Source organism: Polypterus senegalus, chromosome 5 (assembly GCF_016835505.1).
Source record: "Polypterus senegalus isolate Bchr_013 chromosome 5, ASM1683550v1, whole genome shotgun sequence".
Classification (NCBI taxonomy): Eukaryota; Metazoa; Chordata; class Cladistia; order Polypteriformes; family Polypteridae; genus Polypterus; species Polypterus senegalus.
Genome location: NC_053158.1, coordinates 117493991 through 117515455, shown reverse-complemented (window position 1 = coordinate 117515455; position 21465 = coordinate 117493991). Strand labels below are relative to the sequence as shown.

At 39.1% G+C, this 21465-nt stretch overlaps 1 protein-coding gene across 1 annotated transcript in view; it reads right to left on the bottom strand.

Moving 5' to 3' along the window:
* Positions 1 to 14695: 14695 nt before the first annotated feature.
* Positions 14696 to 21465, bottom strand: part of wnt9a (wingless-type MMTV integration site family, member 9A) — a 404562-nt gene continuing 397792 nt past the window's right edge. Inside the window, exons 3-4 of the mRNA XM_039753274.1 lie at positions 18372 to 18634; positions 14696 to 14767 (exon numbers count right to left, since the gene is read on the bottom strand). Coding sequence (XP_039609208.1) covers positions 14759 to 14767; positions 18372 to 18634 — 272 coding nt within the window. The 3' untranslated portion in view covers positions 14696 to 14758. The remainder of the gene's footprint in view (positions 14768 to 18371; positions 18635 to 21465) is intronic.

Below are 21465 nucleotides of genomic sequence, written 5' to 3'. Positions count from 1 at the left end.
AAAGGAAAAAACTGCTATATACGGCATATAAGACTAATGACTGCAAAGTGAATCGTAGAGCGTATGAGAACATGAGGGCAACCATTAAGAAGGATATCAGGGCGGCTAAAAGACAGTTGGAGAGGAATATAGTACAAAAGGCGAAAGAAGACCCTAAGAGATTCTTTCAGTATTTTTGTAGTAAAAGAACAGTCTAGGAGGAGGTCAAGTGCATCAGGAATAGTAAAGGGGAATTAAAAGATACAGACAGTGAAATAGCGGATGCCCTAAACTTACACTTTTCTGAGGTGTTTACAAGTGAGCAAGTAGATAACCTCCCAGAGATAAACGCGACTACTAAGGAGGCACTGAGGGATTTGGAAATTGCTGCGCAGATTAAATAAGATGAAATCAAACAAATCACCAGGACCAGATAATATTTATCCTCGTATTCTTAAGAATATATAAACCCTTGGCACATATTTTTAGGAAGTCACTGCGTACTGGAGAGATTCCGAAGGACTGGAAAATAGCAAATATCATCCCATTATATAAAAGGGGTGACAGGGCAGATCCAAGCAACTATAGGCCAGTACGCTTAGCATGCATCACAGGAAAATTAATGGAAGGAATTATTACGGATAAGATTGAGCAACACATGACAAGGACAGGAGTTATTCTGAACAGTCAGCGTGGGTTCAGAAGAGGGAGGTTGCGTTTTACTAACATGCTCGAATTCTATGAGGAGGCAACAAAAGGATTACGATCAAAGTGGAGCTTATGATATTATTTATCTGGACTTTCAGAAAGAATTTGATAAGGTGCCACATGAGAGGTTGAGCATCAAGTTAAAAGAAGAGGGAGTTCAGGGTGATGTTTTTAGATGGGTGCAGAATTGGCCCAGACGCAGGAAGCAGAGGGTGATGGTGCGAGGAACCTCATCAGAACTGGCCAATGTTAAAAGTGGTGTTCCACAGGGGTCAGTGCTAGGGCCGCAACTATTTTTAATATATATAAATGATTTAGACAGGAATATAAGTAACAAGCTGGTTAAGTTTGCAGATGATACCACGATAGGTGGATTAGCAGATAATTTGGAATGCGTTATATCATTACGGAAGGACTTGAATAGCATACAGGCTTGGGAAGATTTGTGGCAGATGAAATTTAATGTCAGTAAATGTAAAGTATTACACATAGGAAGTAAAAATGTTAGGTTTGAATACACGATGGGTGGTCAAAAAATCAAGAGTACACCTTATGAGAAGGATTTAGGAGTCATAGTGGACTCCAAGCTATCAACTTCCGACAGTGTTCAGAAGCCATTAAGGAGGCTAACAGAATGTTAGGATATATAGCACGATGTGTGGAGTACAAGTCCAAGGAGGTTATGCTCAACCTTTATTGTGCACTGGTGAGGCCTCATCTTAAGTACTGTTTGCAGTTTTGGTCTCCAGGCTACAAAAAGGACATAGCAGCGCTGGAAAAGGTCCAGAGAAGAGTGACTAGGCTGATTCCAGGGCTACAGGGGTTAAATTATGAGGAAAGATTAAAAGAGCTGAGCCTTTACAGTTTAAGCAAAAGAAGATTAAGAGGCAACATGACTGAAGTGTTTCAAATTATGAAGGAAATTAGTATAGTGGGTCAAGACTAATATTTTAAAATGAGTTTATCAAGAACATGGGGACACAGTTGGAAACTTGTTAAGGGTAAATTTCACACAAACATTAGGAAGTTTTTCTTTACACAAAGAATGACAGACACTTGGAATAAGCTACCAAGTAGTGTGGTAGATAGTAAGACGTTAGGGACTTTCAAAACTTGACTTGATGTTTTCTTGGAGGAAATAAGTGGATAGGACTGGCAAGCTTTGTTGGGCTGAATAGCCTGTTCTTGTCTAGAGTGTTCTAAAGACAACATAACTGCATGTGCCCTCGGTGCAACAAATAGCAACACAGTGCAAGGTGCAACAGAAACAAACCATAAATAGACAACTCAACCATATAACAGTATAGTGTGAAAGGGATTTACACCTTCCAGAAAAATTAATATTGCACTATAAATAACATATTATACAGAGGCAACTTGCGGCACTGAATGATAATTATAAGGTTATTAAAGCCCATAAGAGGACATAAGTGTGCCTGTTGTATCAATAAGCAAAGCAAAACATAAAGTCCAAAGTGTAAAATGAGAAGTATATAATGTATAATGTGAGGTAGTGCACTGGAATGACACTGGTTAAACAGGAACTACACATTTTTGTGCATTTAGAATTGTGATGGCCTGTGGTATGAAACTGTTACTCAGTCTTGCAGAACCAGAAAAGAAGCTTAGATACCCCTTGCCAGACAGTAGAAGAGAGAAGAGTCCATTTAGCAGATGGGAATAGCCTTTCACAATGTTACTGGGTCTGTTGTAGCAGCAGATTGGTAAATGTCTTTCAGAGGAGGTACAGGCACACAATTAACCTTCTCAGTTGCATTCATCATCTGCTGTAGTGTGTTGCAGTCCGAAACATTACAGTTCCCTGACTAGACATTGATGCAGCTAGAGAGCAGACTTCTTTTCAAAGGTACAACTATTGAATGTGGTAAGGATTATTGGGGAAAGGTGCACTTTTTTCAGTCTTTGCATGAAGAACAGACAGATACTGTCAAGCCCTAATGGCTACGGAGTTGGAGTTGAAAGGTCGTTCGTGATGTGGACTCCCATGAATTTAGGGTTTTTAACCCTCTCAGTAACAGCACCATCGATGGTGAGAGGTAGGTGAGCAGTGCTGGATTTCCTGAAGTCTATTATCATCTTGTTTGTCTTTTTAACCTTAAAAGAGAGATTGTTGCACTTACACCAGGCAGTCACTCTCTCCACCTTCTCCATGTATGCTGAGACATCATTGTTCTTAACGACAGCTATCACCATCATGTCATCTGCAAATGTGATGATCTGGTGCAAACTGAACTCTGTTGGGTATGTGTCATCAATGTTAAAAGCAAAAGGCTAAGAATGCAGCCCTGTGATACTGCTGTGCTGAGAGTGATAGATCTGGAGGTGTTCGTGTCAATGTGGAAAGACTAAGGCCTTTCCATCAGGAAATCTAAAATCCAGTTTACAAGGGCTGTTGATGCCCAGGCATGCTCATCTTAGTGAATAGTGTCTGTGGAATGATTTGGGAGAGGAGTGGATTTCCTTATGGGCTTGCTGTTGAGTGAATCAAACCATGCACAGAAGGCATTCAAAGTATCAGGGAGGGAGGCATCATTGTCACAGAGAGAAGATACTGATTTGTAGTCTGTGGTGACCTGAACTTCCTCTTCACATGCTCCAAGAATCTCTGATGTTCTGAAAGTGTCCTTGGATTTTTTTGAACATATGCATTTGCCCTAGCCAGGTTAGCTTGTGTAGTTTTGAGGGGTGTCTTGTTTCCAGATCTAAAGGTAGCGTCCTGGGCTTTAAGCAATCTCCGGACCTCTGTAAACATCCAAGATTTCTGGTTGGCTCTTGGAGACAGTAACATCCTCAGTGCATTTATTAATATAGCCAGGCACAACTGCTGTGCACTCCTCCACGTCGCTGCAGTCCTCATGAGTAGCAGCTTCACCCATTTTAGTGGTTTGAGCAGAGAACTATAGGCTGGGATAACTTTCACAGAGGTATGGTCAAATTTTCTGAAATGGGCCGGGACATGGCTTGGTAATAGTCTTAAATGCTGGTTTAAACATGATCTAGATTGTTACTACAGAGGTTGCAAATTTCACGTTGGTAAAATCTAGAAATAACTTAAGGCTTGAATGGTTGAAGTCACCAGTGATGATAAAAGCCCCATTGGGGTGGACAGTTTAAAGGTTGTTTATAGGTTTGTATACCTCTGATAGCACCTGATTAGTTTTAGTGGTAGGTGGCCGGTACGCAGCAAACAAAACAACCGAACTAAGCTTCCGTGGCAGTGAGAAAGGCAGACAATTCACTGTTATAAACACCACCACAGCAGAACAGTGTCTAGAGACTACCATGAACAGTTTTGTGATGTGCTAACAGAGCTCAAGCAAAACTACAAATTTAGATTCTATGGCTTCAAGAACCAAAGCAATATTAATCTACTTATGAAAAATCCATTCCTGATCAATAAAATGAAGCAAATACATCACTTATACAACTTAAACTGGAGTTTGGGGAGTTAATGATGAAAATCAGCGTCAGTTTCAGATGAAAGATGTAGTAGACTTTTGGAAATTGTCAGATGGTCTTCCAAACATCTCCAGACTTGCAAGATGCATCATCTCAATGTTTCCATCCACATACCAGTGTAAAGCAGCTTTCTATGCACTCTCAAAACTAAAATGCCACTACCGAAACAGACTGACTCAGCAGCACACAACAGAGGCCCTTTGGATTACCGTTTCTAGTGCAGAGCTCAACTACAAATTCCTTTGGCAGCAGGAGGAGTGTCAGAAATTGCACTGAGTGAAGTAAGTGCTATGTTGTTCTTCTAATACCCCCTTCTATTCCAAAATACTAATGTAGGCTACAGCAGAACTGAAAGTCTGTTTCCTTTTTCCTTCAGGAGGGGATACAGGAGAGAGAAAGGGAACATCAAAGAGAAACTGTGCATTCTTCAGCAATGTGCTATATGTTACTTGCTGTTTTGGAATGTGAAAAATGATCAGCACTATGCTGTGCTACAGTTTCTTACCTGCTGTTATGGGCTGTGATGATCATCAGTATTTTCTTTTATACTGTTATGGGCTGTAATGATACTGTAAGCAATACTGTCTGTTATAATGTTATGGGAGGTGATGATCAGCAATGCTGTCTGTTATGGGCTAAGAAAAAAGCAATGTGCTCCCTGTTGCTGTAATGGACTTTGTGATCAGCACTTGGAAATTATTTAAAAATGATAATATTGAAACACTACCTGTTGTTACACGCATGCAACTAGGAGGGAGCTGAATGGACCAAGTGAAGGTAAATACCTGCCAGGCCAGGGGGTGTGCTAAACCTTGTTCTGTTATCTCTGCAGGCCAAATATGGGAAAACCTGCCTGATTTCATAACATCATTTCCGGTTCTGGCCCCAAGGAAGACATCACGTCCGCTTTCAGTGCCAATGAAGACGCCACTTCCAGTTTCTGGCCTCAGATGACATCACTTCCGGTCTCACCCTTTAAAACCGCCATCTTCTCCACCACCAGTTCAGTTCAGTTTGGAGCTCAATCTATGCACATCAGTGCTTATTTAAAAAAACCCTTTTGCAGCCAGGGACAATATATGGGTGGCTGCCCAAAACCTTTCCAGTGTGTTGAGACTCATTCTTTCACACTGTAATATTGAAATTTGTGGTTGCGGTGAAAATAAATGACAGTTATTACACAACGCTTTTAATCCCTAAAAACATATATTAAACTTATACTGAAATGCAAAACGCTTCACACCTCTCCGTCAGCATCTTTTGACCTTTAAATGTGTTGATAAGCAGCAAACAGCAAGCAGCCTGCTATCACATCCTCCACCCCGCACAGTTTTCTCGGCTCAAGTCTGTTTACCTGTGTGTCAGTTGCTTAGAGTTGTATGGAGTGAGAAGTTAAGCAAAATGACACCTTTTATAAATACTATATCATTATTTGGAACACTTGCATTTCATGTGTGTTCCGTGTCTACAAAGATCTATGCACAGTAAACACATCATTAAAACAGAAACGTTTTTCATGTTTTAGTATGTAATAAAGAAGAGTCTTCACAAAATAGAAAAAGGTTTGGGGATTGCCCCCATATATTGTCGTCCAGACAATTGAAATAAAGAAGTGATTCAGAATGACTTTGCAGTACAAAATGAATGAAATACTGTAGACAAGATGGCATTTATATAGCAGAATGTATGATGGGAGAGGAAATGGTTGGCAGGAAGTGACAATTGGAGGCGGGAACACGGAACCAGCGTCATCAGGAGTAGACAGAATTAATGGATTGTTGAACCGGAAGTGACATCATTGGAGTGGACCGGAAGTGACGTCATTGCAGCCATTTTGAAGCTGGAAATGGAGAGGTTTTATTTTTCTTCCAGTTTTCTGCAGGTAGAAAGAGATTCAGGTAAGTACCACGTGATATTCCCTTGTCTCGCAAGATTTCACTCACCTTTAGGCTCTTTGACTGCCTCCAACTCGTACGTGTGTGACAAGTAATAATTGACAAAATGCAGACATGAAGTGTATAATGTGTGAAGCCTGAATTTCAAATATCAAAGAAACACTTTCTCTAAAGGTACAAATATAACACAACAAATGCGCTTTCGTTCAAAAATATAATTGCAGAAAAACAACCTGTGTTAGGATGCGACATTGACACGCAGTTGCTATGACAGCTTCGCTGGCGCAGCGGTATCAGCTGTTGACTGGTAATCAAAGCTTCACGGGTTCGATCCCGGAGTAGTCCATTTTGAGAAGTGAGCTGCTCCTATTCCAGTCTGTAACAGCCGGTGTAATTTATGATACTCGTAAAGGTTAGCTTTGGTTTTTTTTAATTCAGTTTTATTCTCTCAGCTGCATTCACGATCCCAACTCCCCCTACCCATAGTGCAATGATGTTTTCTGATTAATTTTATATCCAATGTCCCATATATTTGTCTCTTTCTTTTTTTACTCCGTGCTGCTTCGACATCGTGCACCAGAAGGTGTGAGCTTATTCAGTACAGCAGGAACACTCAATAAAACTGAATAAAAAAATAAAGTGATGGTGAGATACGAAGAATGCAGATTCACCAGCGTTTGTGTGTCAGCTTTTATCCCTCTACATCAGAGAATGTCCAGTTCGATCTGGCTCTTACATACAAAGTATGGTGCATGTGCCGAAAACATTAACATTTATATGTTACTTACATAAAAGTCAGATCGAATGTTATTTACCCATTTACCTTTATTTATTTACTTACTTTCTACAGTCAGAAGTAGAGTGCAGAGCTTCCCATGTGCATATACAAAGTACAGCGATGGTAAAAGTGTAGTTTTAATCCGATGTAGAACCGTCGTCACCTCTGTTATAGCATGTCTAGTGAAAACAGCAGTGTCAAATGTGGTGGGGGGGGAGAGTTGGGATCGTGAACGCGGCTCAGAGAATAAAACTGAATAAAAAAAAAAAAAAACAAAGCTAACCCCTTTATGAGTATCATAAATTACACCGGCTGTTACAGACTGGAATCAAATGTATGCTTTTATTCTAAAATAGTAAGAATATGAGCAGCTCACTTCTAAAAATGGACTCCTTCGGGATCGAACCTGTGAAGTTTTGATTACCAGTCAACAGCTGATCCCGCTGCGCCACCGAAGCTGTCGCACCAACTGTGTGTCAATGTCGCATCCTAAAGCAGATTGTTTTTCTGCAGTTATATTTTTGAATGGAAGCACATTTGTTGTGTTATATTTGTACATTTTGTGAAAGTGTTTCTTTGATATTTGTAATTCAGGCTTCACACATTATACACTTCATGTCTACATTTTGTCAATTATTACTAAATCATGAAAAATGTTTCTGTATTAACAATGTGTTTACATAGATCGTTGTAGACAAGGAACACACATGAAATGCAAGTGTTCCAAATAACGATATAGTATTTATAAAAGGTGTTATTTTGCTTGACTTCTCACTCTATACAACTCTAAGCGGATCAGCGAGCGGAAGCAGAGAGCGGATCAGCGAGCGGAAGCAGAGAGCGGATCAGCGAGCGGAAGCAGAGAGCGGATCAGCGGCGGAAGCAGAGAGCGGATCAGCGAAGCGAAGCAGAAGCGGATCAGCAGCGGCGTCTCCCACAGGCACGTAGCCCCCGAAAGCACCGAGCAAGTTCACCTGAGGTAAAGCCGCAGCTGACCAGTAGAAATAACCGGCAGTGAGAAATTAAAGTCGATCGCTTAGCGGGTGGTGGAAACTTAAAGCGACGGTGATTCAGCTCAACACGGAAAGCGCAGAAGCACCTATAAAAACGGCAAAGATGACTTCAACATTTAATGTAAGTTCTATCTGCTCTCTGCCCATCGAGGGCACGTTTATATGTTGTGTGTCCTGCAGTATGTACAGCTCAGGTTTTCCGGCCGACAGTGCAGATAGCTTCACCTGCCAAAAATGTTTAGTTAATTTAGAGTTGGTCGGGAAAATACGCGAATTGGAGGACCGCGTTAGGAATCTGATAGCGATTAGGCAAACCGAAAATTGGATCGACTCGGTTTGTTTAGACAATTCAGCTACATCTGATTCGGCTTCAGTCTCTCCAGGTCCCACTGTAGTCAGTGCGAGGCCGAAATCAGCAGCACCAATTCAGCCACAGGGCGAGTGGGTAACAGTAAGACGGGGGTCTAAGAATCCAAAATTTAGTCCCCAGCACCCAGGTCACCAATTGGACCCAGAACAGGTTCTCAGCTCTCCGCGCCTGTGGAAACTGAGAATAATAAAGTGCTCATAATTGGCGATTCCATAGTGCGGAATGTTAGAATTCCAAACTATGTTAAACCAGCAGTTAATGTTAAGTGCCTTGCAGGGGCCAAGATTTCTGGCATAAAGGCCGCATTGGACCGTGTTGCCGCGATGAAGTATCTACCTTATTGCTGCATGTCGGCACTAATGATATTTATTTACAGCAATCTGAGGTATTAAAGCGAACTTCATCTCTCTATGCACCAAAGCTAAAACAAAATGTCGGAATTTAATTGTATCTGGTCCCTTACCAAGATTGTATAGAGGGGATGTGATTTATAGCAGATTGCATTCCTTTCACTGCTGGCTAGAAACCTGGTGTGCAAATAAAAGCATAGCATTTGTGAACAATTGGGATGATTTTTGGGAAAGGCCTGGATTTTTCAGAAGAGATGGTCTTCATCCTAACTGGAGGGATCTTATGTATTATCCCAAAATATGGCAGCAAAACTGCCTGGTTGACTGATTAGAGCACCATCCAGGCCGCAGTCATGTGATCTTAAATCACAGGCTGTTGTTTATCCCACCTGTTATTTTCCTGAAGCTGTTACCCATAATCCCTGTTGTGGGGCATCCAGTAAATTTAGTCTTGAAACAAACCATAAATTAATTGATAACCAAAAATAAGGTGTATAATTAGACCAAGGGATAAAACCAGACACTCCACCAGGGGCATCTGTAATAGAAATTTAATTCAAATTAAAACAAAAATATATCAGCAGTTCAGAAAGAACCATGCAGTTTTAAATGCTGTTTATTGAACATTCGCTCTCTTGGCACTAAAGCTGTTTTGGTAAATGATATATATTAAGTACAAAATCTGATCTGTGTCTTCTTACTGAAACCTGGCTTAGTAAATGTGACACTGTTCCCTAGCTGAGGCGTCACCAGATGGATACTGTTCCTTCATAAGTCTAGAGATTCTGGTCGAGGAGGAGGCCTTGGAATAATTCATTGTAACAAAATGCAAATCACTCCTAAAAATTTAGGCAACTTTACATCCTTTGAGGCATTCATTTTAAATATTAAAACAGATTCCAACACAATTATAGTGCTAGTCTACAGACCACCAGGGCCATATTCATTGTTCATGACTGAATTTAGCAACCTTCTGTCTGATTTGGCTATAAATTATGATCACGTAGTTCTGATGGGGATTTTAATGTACACATTGATGTGGAAACTGACACTTTTAGCAAATGTTTTACTTATTTGTTAAATTCAGTAGGATTTTGTCAGATTGTCAAAGGTCCAACTCATAATCATAACCATACATTAGATTTAATTATAACTTACAAAGTTGAAATTCAAAATTTAAATATTACTCCATTAAATGTAGTTATTTCCGATCACTTCTTAATTACGTTTGATTTAGTTCTGCCCATGCCAGCGCACTCAGATTAAAACAAAGACAGTGCGACATCTAGATTGTAATTCTGCTTCAAAATTTATAGATACCTTGAGTAAGTCGAGTGTAATTGTGGAAAACCATTTAGATCAGTTAACATCAAATGTAAACGTGGAAAACAATTTAGATCAGCTAATATCACATTATAATGTGACCTTGAGAGATGCTCTGGACACAGTGGCTCCCCTAAAACAAAAGTGATCAAAGCACATAGAAACTCTCCCTGGTTTAATGAAAATACTCGAGCTCTTAAATTAGAGTGTCGAAAACTGGAGCGCAGATGGAGAACAACAAAGCTACATGTCTTTCAAATTGCATGGACAGAGAGTGTTAATAAATATAAAAAGCCCTCTTTAAAGCTCGCTCAGAATACTATTCTACATTAATAGATAGCAATAATAAAAATCCTAGGGTACTTTTTAGAGCAGTGGCTAAATTAACAAATGGGAATTCAGATCAACAGTGCAAAATACCAACAGATATTAGCAGTACAGACTTTATGAACTTCTTCAATGAGAAAATTAAAAATATAAGATCCCAGATCTCAGCATCACAGTACAAACCAAATACTAGCTCAGCAGACCCTGTCACATTGCATTCAGCACTTTAATAATTTTAATCCTGTAACTGAGCAGGAAGTCTTAACTTTAATTACTAAAATGAAGCCCACTACTTGTTCCCTAGATCCAGTGCCAACAAAACTAGTAAAAGTGCAATGGATGTTCTTGCAGCCTATTCTAACATTATCAATAGTTCATTACTGCATGGCACAGTACCTGATGCACTAAAAGTGTCAGTCATTAAACCTTTACTTAAAAAGTCAGACCTAGACCCACACATACTAAATAACTATAGGCCTATTTCAAATTTACCATTTCTCTCTAAAATACTAGAGAAAGTAGTCGCCAGTCAGCTTCAGTCACACCTTACGCATTACAATTTATTTGAGAAATTCCAGTCTGGCTTTCGACTGGTCATAGTACAGAAACGGCACTAACACGGGTTGTAAATGACATTCTGATATCCTCTGATGAAGGAAATTCCACTGTAATTATGTTGTTGGACTTAAGTGCAGCATTTGACACCATTGACCATTCTATTTTACTGCACAGGCTAGAAAACGATGTTGGGCTTACAGGCCTCGTGCTCGCTTGGTTCAGTTCTTATTTATCAAATCGATTCCAGTATGTACAGAAATGTGCAGACAGTACTCCATCATTATACACAGAAGTTCAATATGGTGTCCGCAGGGCTCAGTACTGGGACCTTTACTGTTTTCACTTTACATGCTTCCACTGGGATCTCTCATTAGGAAACATAATGTTAATTTTCACTGTATGCAGATGACACCCAGTTATACCTTTCATTTAAATCAAATGAAGTTTCTCCGATGTTGTCTTTAATTAGTTGTGTTAGTGAATTAAAGGAATGGATGAATGAGAACTACTTGTCTTTAAATACAGATAAAACAGAGATGTTAATTGTTGGAGGGAATGACGCTGATCACAGCAATATTTTGTCATCATTTAACTCAGTTGGAATCCCAATTAATTTTACTGAATCAGCCCGCAATCTAGGAGTTATCTTTGACTCTAGCATGTCATTTAAAGCGCATATTACAAAGTCGTCCAAAACATGTTTTTTCCATCTTAAAAATATTAGGAAATTAAGGCGCTTTCTAAATAAACAGGATTGTGAGAAATTAATTCATGCATTTATCTCTAGTAGGATTGACTACTGCAATGCGGTGTTCACTGGCTGTTCAAACTGTTCTCTATACAGCCTCCAGTTAATACAAAATGCGCTGCAAGAATTATTACAAGAACAAGAAAATATGAACACATAACCCCAGTTCTTAAATCTTTACACTGGCTCCCAGTTAAGTTTAGGGCAGATTTCAAAATCCTCCTTTTAACATATAAAGCATTAAATGGCCAAGGTCCGCTTACTTGTCTGAACTTATCATGACTTACAAACCTGAGCACATTAAGATCTCAAGATGCCGGTCTGCTTAGGATTCCAAGGATTAATAAAATAACAGTGGGAGGTCGAGCTTTTAGTTACAGGGCCCCTAAACTGTGGAATGGTCTTCCTGCTTCCATAAGAGATGCCCCCTCGGTCTCAGCCTTTAAATCCCGGCTGAAGACTCACTACTTCAGTTTAGCATATTCTGACTAGAGCTGCTGATTAACTGTACATACTGCATCTCTGTTGTTAGTCATTAGCACTATAACATAAGTAACATGAATAATTATATTTGAATACTAACCCTCACCTATTCTGTTTATTTTCTCGGTACCCAAATGTGGCCATTGGTGCCACGCCCACCTGCCAAGTTGTTTGCCTGCCTATGGTAAAGTCATCCCTGATGGAGGATCACAGGAATCATGGGAAAGAGGGGTCCTTTCATCGGAGCAACGTTTCAGCCGTGGCATGGCCAAATGGAGATGCAGCTAGATGGATGAGGTCTCCAGGACTCTAAAAATATCCAAACCTAATTATGTCATATCATCTACTGTTAAACCGTAATTCTAAAATTTTTATTATGCTGTCTTAAGGAATTGTTCTGTTGTGTATATTGTATTGTATTGACCCCCTACTTTTGACACCCACTGCACGCCCAACCTACCTGGAAAGGGGTCTCTCTTTGAACTGCCTTTCCCGAGGTTTCTTCCATTTTTCCCTACAAGGTTTTTATTGGGAGTTTTTCCTTGTCTTCTCAGAGAGTCAAGGCTGGGGGGCTGTCAAAAGGCAGGGCCTGTTAAAGCCCATTGCGGCACTTCCTGTGTGATTTTGGGCTAAACAAAAATGCACTGTATTGTATTGTATTGTAAGCAACTGACACACAGGTAAATAGATTTGAGCTGAGAAAACTGTGAGGGGTGGGGGATGCGATAGCAGGCTGCTTGCTGTTTACTGCTTATCAACACATTTAAAGGACATAAGACGCTGAAGGAGAGGTGCGAAGCGTTTTAAGGTGGGACGGAGCTACAAGTTTTTTCGTAGGCTCTGGTAATTCTAGTGTTAAACAGTATCTACATATAAAGGCGATGTAATTTAACATAACAAACATTACCATTTTTTTTTTATTTTGTAGCCTATTGTATACTTTACATAAACATAAACACAAATTTTGCACCCTTAAATTTATCACTACATCAAATACCTTAAATGAGAATCAGGTGCACCAGATCAGGTATAAATGGTTAGAATATCATTATAGAAGATCTTGGTAGAACCTCTCCTGATTAAACCTCAGACATTTAGCCTGGTTTGCTCTTTACTGATGAAGTGTGTGCTATCAATAGCCAAATGGTTTTATGTATACTTACCAACAGCTTTAGATTCTAGCTATCATATAAATAGTGCATGGAATGTAAAAAATACTTCTTTTTGCTGAACATGAAGCAGTTGATACTCCAAAGACAAAATTTCAGTCAAACAACAGGTAAGTGGTTGAATTCTGTCAGTACATGCATGAAAACAGCCCTGTCTCCAGGCTGTTATTTCTTTACAAATGAAGTAATAGGTGGAGAATGCTTTTAAAGGAAAGAAAATTCTAATACAACTTTAGGTTCAAGAGTTTCTATTTAGGGCTGCCACAAATTATCTAAAATTATTTTATGAATAAATTGATTAATCTAATAACTATTTTTTATCCAAATAGTTCAGTTAGACATGTAAGTGTGTAGCTGTATTTAAAATAACATATAGAAATTTAAAAACATTAGGATATAAAAAAGCCAAACTAAAAAAGCTGTAGCAAGAAGACAAACAATACAACACTTAACTCAAAAAGGCATTAAAATTATATGTCTGACTATTGGATTCGTTAACATAACTTTATGTCAGCAGTCCAACTTGAAACAAGGCCAAATAATTAGGATTTTGGGTTATTTTGAAAATTAATATTACAGTAAATCCACTCTAAGACTTGTTTCACACGGATTTTGTTTTAAAATTCATCTTTAAATTGAGATGGATGTTATTCATAGACATAAATATAGGCACTAGGTATTTTTTCATACAGCACCTTAGTAATGTTATTACAAGTATTAATGATATCAATTGAAATCATATTGCAGGAGATGTGAAACTCTTGAAGAGAAGACTGGGGCAAAACCAATATTCTATACTTTTTCAGCAGAGCATTAAATGACTATAACTTAAGCCTTTTAGTATTAGTTAATTTTGGCACTGCCGACTTTGGTACAGCATTGTTCTTAACAGCCATGAGTGCACAATGAGCATTTTTTTTAATTCCTGTTGCTTGTTATTCGCATCATCGTGTTTAAACATTTACTCGTTATTTATAAAACTGCTGACGAGCAGGAATGACAATGTGCATGTAAATCTGTTTGTTCATTTTAAACTCTAGACATTTATCCACACCTTTTCACTTTTTTTTAAAAGCAACCCTAGATGTTTGTGCCAGTACGTTACCCCCAAATAAGTGAACATTAATAATACATCAAAAATCCTGTGCAAATGGTTCTATGCACCATAAATTTGAGGTCTCTCAGAACAGTTAATCTGTTAAAAAAAATTAATCTTTTTCTCATCGTGAAAATAAAGAAGTGGGAGAAAATATTTACACAGAAGAACACTTCATAGGTGGCACTTTGTTCTTCTAACTCTAACCCTTTCTGCAATATGAGAGTGGCTGGACAGACATCAACCTGTCTGCACTGACTTAAGAGAAAATGTGGAAAGAGCCCAGAGCCATTTTACTCAAGACGTACATACCTTTTTTAAAGTTAAAAGCAGGATTTTGCTGAGCTGTATGGTCTGCATATTTGGCAGTCTTAACTGCAAATGTTTCTTTACAAAAAAGACAACATGCCAGCAACAAGCTTCCCTGCAGGCAGACAGCTGCATGATGCTATGCTGCAAACTCTCTTCAGTTAAGTTTGCATCAACTGTGCTAGAATAAAAAAAAAAATACACCTTCCTGAGTCAGCCTGATAATATATTGATAGTGGTTTACTTACAGTTTAAAGATTGGAGAATAAACCCAAAAACAGCTTTATAAAGCTGATATATTTTTATACAGGATGTTATTACTTATCAATTTTGATAACTGCCAAGTTTCTTTCAGATCCACAAGGTCACAGTTAAAGAGTTAACGCAAATGCAACTCGGACTAAATAAAGTTAGCAAGTGCATTTAACATGCTAGTCTATCATATTTAACTAGCCTGAGTACTGAAAGTATACCTTGTACTGTGTACTGTAGTATACCTTGGCAGTGACATTCATGTCTCTGGTGACTCTTCCTATGAAGTCAGTAGACGGATTGGGAGAGCATGGTGGGTCATGAGGTCACTGGAAAGGGGTGTGTGGCACTCCCGATATCTATACAAAACGAGGAAGGTTCAAGTCTTTAGAGTCCTGGTGCTTCTTGTCTTGCTATATGGTTGTGAGACATGAACGCTATCCAGTGACCTGAGACAAAGACTGGACTCCTTCGGTACTGTGTCTCTTCGGAAAATTCTTGGGTACCGTTGGTTTGACTTTGTGTTGAATGAGTGGTTACTCTTTGAGTCCCAAATGAGGTACATTACCTGCATTGTGAGGGAGCATCAGTTATGGCACTACAGCCAAGTGGCGCGTTTCTCCGAGGGTGATCCAGCTCGTAAGATCCTCATTGTTGGGGACCTGAGTGGCTCGACCAGGCCAAGGGGTCACCCACGTAACACCTGGCTACGGCAGATAGAGAGTCATTTCCGGAGGGTGGGACTGGGCCGCGTGTCTGCCTAGGGGGGTTGCCAACCTGGATCCCAAGCTGTTTTGTTGTGTAGTGGGTGCGGGAACACACTGTACCAGTGTATGCTCCCCAACTTGACTTCACCTGTACTGAAACATTTTTTTTAACTTCATTGCACTAACAAGTAGTGGTGGCAAATGATATTTAGCAGACAATTTATCTGTTCTGTCCAAAGAAACGTTATGGTTGTAACTTTCATCCCAATGCTAATCACTACTATAAATTTCTCAAGCAAACCAGCCTCACAGCACTTAAAGAACTACTGCTGAACAGTTAGGTGTAAATTTGCTACTTACATTATTATTGACTTGTCCTGTGCTATAGTTCCAAAGTGCTTCCTCTTCAAGTGTTGAGTAAATAGGTTGTGAAATACCATCTGTGTTTTAACAACCATTTTCTCAGACTTTTGCTTGAAGTACTCCCATGCAGAAGAGAATTTTACCAGATATTTGAAGGAACCTCCTTCCTCTGCATTTGGTACAGCTGTCACCATGATTAGCATACTCAAAATTCAGAGTTGTAGTATGTCAGAATGTGACAGAGTGGCAGGAATAACTAGTTGATTAAGAAAATAAAATTTGAGTAAAATATATTCACAGAAGACCTATTTCTAATAAATAAAGGGTCATTGTTTTAGGGTGTTAACACAATGCATGTACTGTATATGTTAACACTGGGGGGTGATGTATTATCTATGGCCTTTTCCAATTTTCTCCCATCAGTTTATGAAATATGAGTTTTACCTTTCAGTGGATTTTCAGGAATTTGTAGTTGGTATAAGAGGCTAGAACTAATATAGCACTCCACAGAATCAAAAACAACCAATACTTAAATATACAGTTTTGTACCAAAACTGGCACCCAAAGACTGTTCTTATAAAGGGATTAACAAGTGCCTGCACTTCCTACTTCCATTTATAACAGGTGATTAAATCTGTTCTCAAGTTTAGGACACCTAGCCATCAATTGTCCAACTAAACCAAAATAATACCAAAATCCCTCAATCATACATCTCCTGTGTTCCTCGGCCTCCCAAATCTCAAAGGAACTACTAAGTCATTACCTTTAGAAATTATTTTCCTACGTTTTTTAAAACATGAATTTGTAACTCACAATCCAAGTAAATAATCTCATTAAAGGAGGAATGGCAACTGATTGTTCATCTGTTTGCCTATGCAAAGTTCATTACACAATATGAACTGCTCAATTTTACTGATCTTAGCTTTTTTAAACAACACTTTTGAGAACAAGAGAATATGACCTGGAGATCAGGAAAAAAAACAGGACTATAACAGGAAAACTTTAGTCAAAGGATAGATGAGAGGTCTGAATAAAGGGAAACAGAAAGAGAATCAAACAACAAATTCACAGAGTAACATCTACAAGCTTCCACTACTCTAAAAAGGCACATGGAAATAATGTGTGGTATCCAAAGCCATAATGGCAAACATCCTGTGCTGTCTTCTCATATATATGGGGTATGATTAAAAATATATATATATATATATATATATGTGTGTCACATAACCAGCAAATGGCATAGCAACTATAGACAATATGGCCATAAAAGTCAACACAAAATGGAGCCACCTGCTAAAGCCCTTCAAGCAAAATGATGCTTTAATGATGCCACTGAACATGAATACAACTGTTGTGTTTCTTCTTTTAGTTGTGAGCGTCTTAGATGGTACACCAGGAAAATGTGTTTGGGTTATTACTTTCTACTTTATTAAGTTGTAACTACTCCACTACTTGAGTGTGTGAGTTTAATTCCCCAAGCAACTGCAAATTTCTGAATTTCATATCTAGAAAAGGAACATGGTCACTCCCCACCTCTTTGGGAATCCTATGCCTGGCAAAGACTGACTTCATTTTCTGAATTATTACATAGGCAGTTTTATCTGGTATGCTTAGCAGTTGTGGATATTTAGTCAGGTAGCCTACAATTACAAGAAACTGTCCAAGTAGCTCAAAAATATAAGCTCCTGATTTTAGCCGTTTTAATTCTGATACCTTGTGCAATTTGAGGAGTTCTCTTTTTGCTTGTATAGCACTGAAAGGGCCAGTGTTTTTTTCAGTTTTATCAGCCATAATGAATCCATGTTATTTTCTCAACTGACATCATGTGTGTATGTATATTTTACATGATTGGCATCATGATTTTTAATCCTGCATTCTCATAAGTTATACATATTAATGGCTCACTCTAAATGGATGCACCACTAAATGTGAAGTAGTAGTATACACAAGTATTATCTAAAAAGGCACCCATAATTAGCTCGCCTTTTGATTCTACAATATCTTTCCATTCAGGTTTATTAGGTGTAAAGAAGAGACAAGGAGTATAGGCCATATGTTTTATATACGCACATACATATACATGCACACAAACACACACACACACACACACAGACAGACTGTACATAAATTGTGGCACTGTAGTGTACTAGTTAAGAGCTACTATTAAGTTTTAGTTCTTATTGTCATTCATTCCATATATCAAAAACCTGCTTTGTAAGAAAGTCAAAAACTGATGCTTACAGTATGTGAAGAAACTAAATTAATTATTTATTCCAAAATAGTTAACTACCTTTCTGAAAATAATTACCCGGGCTAATTATACTGCTTTAATAAGTACTTAAAAATTAGGTTTGACAAAAGAGCAGTAAATATATTTGTTTATAATTCAAAACAATTAAAATAAACCAACAAGGAAACTAAAAAGAGACTGTAATGAAGAGTTATAAATAAGTTTCAACTTACCTTCATTCCCACATTTGTATTGTGCAGATCCATTCGAGCCCGTAAATCTTTGTTTGATTTTTTGCTTAAGAATTCCTTTACAAACTTATTGCTGTATTTCAGGTTATCTCCACAGCCACCCCATTGCCAGGCCTTTCTATTTTCAAGGTCAGGTGCCTCATCACAGGTACATCGCTCCATTCTGCCAGCACTGCAGGCTTTTGCCATAGCATGAGTCAGACCCGCTGAAGAAATTGCATACAAAAATGCGGTTTCTTTAAAACCTAAGAAAGGGAAAATAAATAATTAAGAATGATTTATTTAAAAATAAATTACTCAGATACTAAAATTGCACATACACAGAAGCGGAGGGTGGTGTAGTAATTAGGACCCTACTGTTTTCTCTGCCCCGTGTTTGAATTCACTCTCTGCTCACTGTAAAGTAGTGGTCGCCAACCCGTCGATCGTGATTGACTGGTAGATCTTTATCACTGTCCCGGTAGCTCCCGAAAATAAAAACGTTTTCAGTTTTGCAAGCATGTGTATCTCTTAATCCAACTGCTTTATTTTCAATGAAGTGACGAATCAGATAAAAGAAGAGCACCCGTAAATTAACTGTCGCAAACGTCAATATGGATCTCCATGGTGATAGCCCGCAGAGGTAACATACTACAAACTAGAATGGCGGAGGCTCCACGAAAGAAGGCAAAAACATACAATTTTCATCCAGAATGGGAACAGGAATTTCTGTTTACCTTGGTAAAAGAGAAGTGTGTATGTATGTTGTGCCACCAAAAACAAGCATTATGTAAAAGAGGGAATCTGGAGCGGCATCACAATACCAACCACCCGAAATTTAAAGACCGCTACCCGCAAAAGAGCGCGATTCGTGCACGGAAAGTTGACGAGCTGAGATCCGAGTTAAAGGCCCAGCAATCACTTTTTAGAAAATCTGCTGATCAAAATAAGGCTGCTACTGAAGCATCGTTTCGTGTAAGTTACTTTCTGGCTAAAAACAAAAAGCCTTTTACGGATGGCGAATTATTCAAGGAAGCCATGGCCATTACTGCAGACTATTTTCAAGGATTTCAAAAACAAAGACGACATAAAAGCCTCACTCCGTGCTGTGCCTCTCGGCCCTGCATCAGTGGCAAGGAGGGTCGAGTCACTGTCAGAGGACGTGGATCGCCAGGTGTTAAAGGACTTGTCACTCTGTGAATATTTTTCACTGCAGTTCGACGAATCTCTGGATGCAGTGGACACAGCTCAGCTTGTTGTTTTTGTCAGAATGGCTTTCCAGGATTCTACAAAGAGGACTTCCTCACTCTTTTGCACTTAAAGGAGAGAAGCGAGGTGAGGATATTTACACTGAGTTTAAAAATATGTAGCGAAAATGATATCCCCATTCATAAACTGGTAGCAATTACCACCGGACGAGCACCGGCGATGCGTGGTGTCGCCTGGGTTTTATAGCACTGTGCGTAATGACCCTGATTTTCCGAGTTCAAGAATTATCATTGTGTCATTCATCAGCAGGCCTTATCAGGGAAAGTCGTAGATTTTTCACACGTAATGTCATTGGTGGTCAAACTGATAAACTTGATACGAGCAAAAGCACTTCAGCGCGCTTATTCAAAGCGTTACTGGATGAGCTCGATCCGCGTATGGAGACCTACTACTTCATGCTGATGTGCGGTGGTTGAGCCGCGGGAAAGTGCTCCAGCGGGTTGTTGACTTACTGCCTGAGATAAAGACATTTCTATCTGCAAGAAACGAGGAGCACAAGGAACTGTCAGATGATGTGTGGCTGTGTGACCTGCGGTTTCTGACAGACTTGACCGCAAAGCTGAATACACTCAATAACAAGCTCCAGGGAAAAGACCGACACCCGCCACACATGATCAGCGCAGTGAATGCTTTTAAGTCTAAGCTTGGTGTTTGGATCACACATCTTAAAAACGGAAGGCTAACACACTTTCCCAACCTGGAAAAAATGTCACAGAGCATTAAAGACAAGGACGTTTTTCACCCTGAGAAATACTGTGCTCACCTGGACAAAGTTGCAACAGAGTTCAATATGCGTTTTGGTGTGTTAAACGAAATGGAATGCATTGCTGCATTTGTCTCAAACCCATTCATGCTCTTTGATACAGAACAGGTTGCAGCCAAATTCCAGCAAGTATTTTCTTTGTCAAGTGGAGTTGACATGGAGATGGTTGATTTGCAAAATGACATTGAGCTGAAAGCCAGATCAAGGGACAGTGACTTTTGGGTACTTGTCAACAGAGAAAAGTTTCCGCTCCTCACTGCATGTGCACTAAAAGTGAGTGCCTATTTTGGATCAACTTACCTCTGTGAAATGGCATTTTCACAGATGAAAATAATCAAATCAAAATACAGGAGCCGCCTTACTGACAGACACCTCACAGACTGCCTCAAACTGGCTATCTCTAGCTATGAGCCAGACTTCAGAGGACTCACATAGAGTATTTAGTCACAGCCATCACACTGACTTGAGTGAGTAACATTACTTCAGCAGTTTTGCCTTCTGGTGACATTGAGAAAAGTGATGTTGCATATGATGGGACATAACTGCACTTAGCTTAATTTGAGATTGTTGATAATTTTGTTGATAAAACAGTTCATTTATAAAATGTTAAGGGTAGGTAGTACCGTCAGAAACTTCAGTGAATAAGCACTTTACTGCTGACAATGGCATTTTTCTTGAGTTCAGTGCCACTTCATATGATCTGATTATATGGTGGTTGCTTCCGAGTTAAGTAAAAAAAGAAAAAGAAAAGAACATTTAATGTATATTAAATTCAAATACAATTCAAATACTAAATTAAAGGCCTCAAGTTGGAAGTACAATCTGGGCTGTCTTTTTCTATCTATTCTTCGATAGGTAGATCTTGCCTTTCATTAAGGCGAGGTCAGGGATCTTGCGAAAAGGTTGGTGACCACTGCTGTAAAGCATTATCTGCATGGGTTTTTTTTCCTGCATACTGGAGTTTTTCTGCCATAGCCCAAATACCTGCATGTTTGGTAAATTGGCCATACTCAAAAATGGCCCTGTGTGGCTGAGGATGTGTGCATGTCTTTGTGTACTGTAATG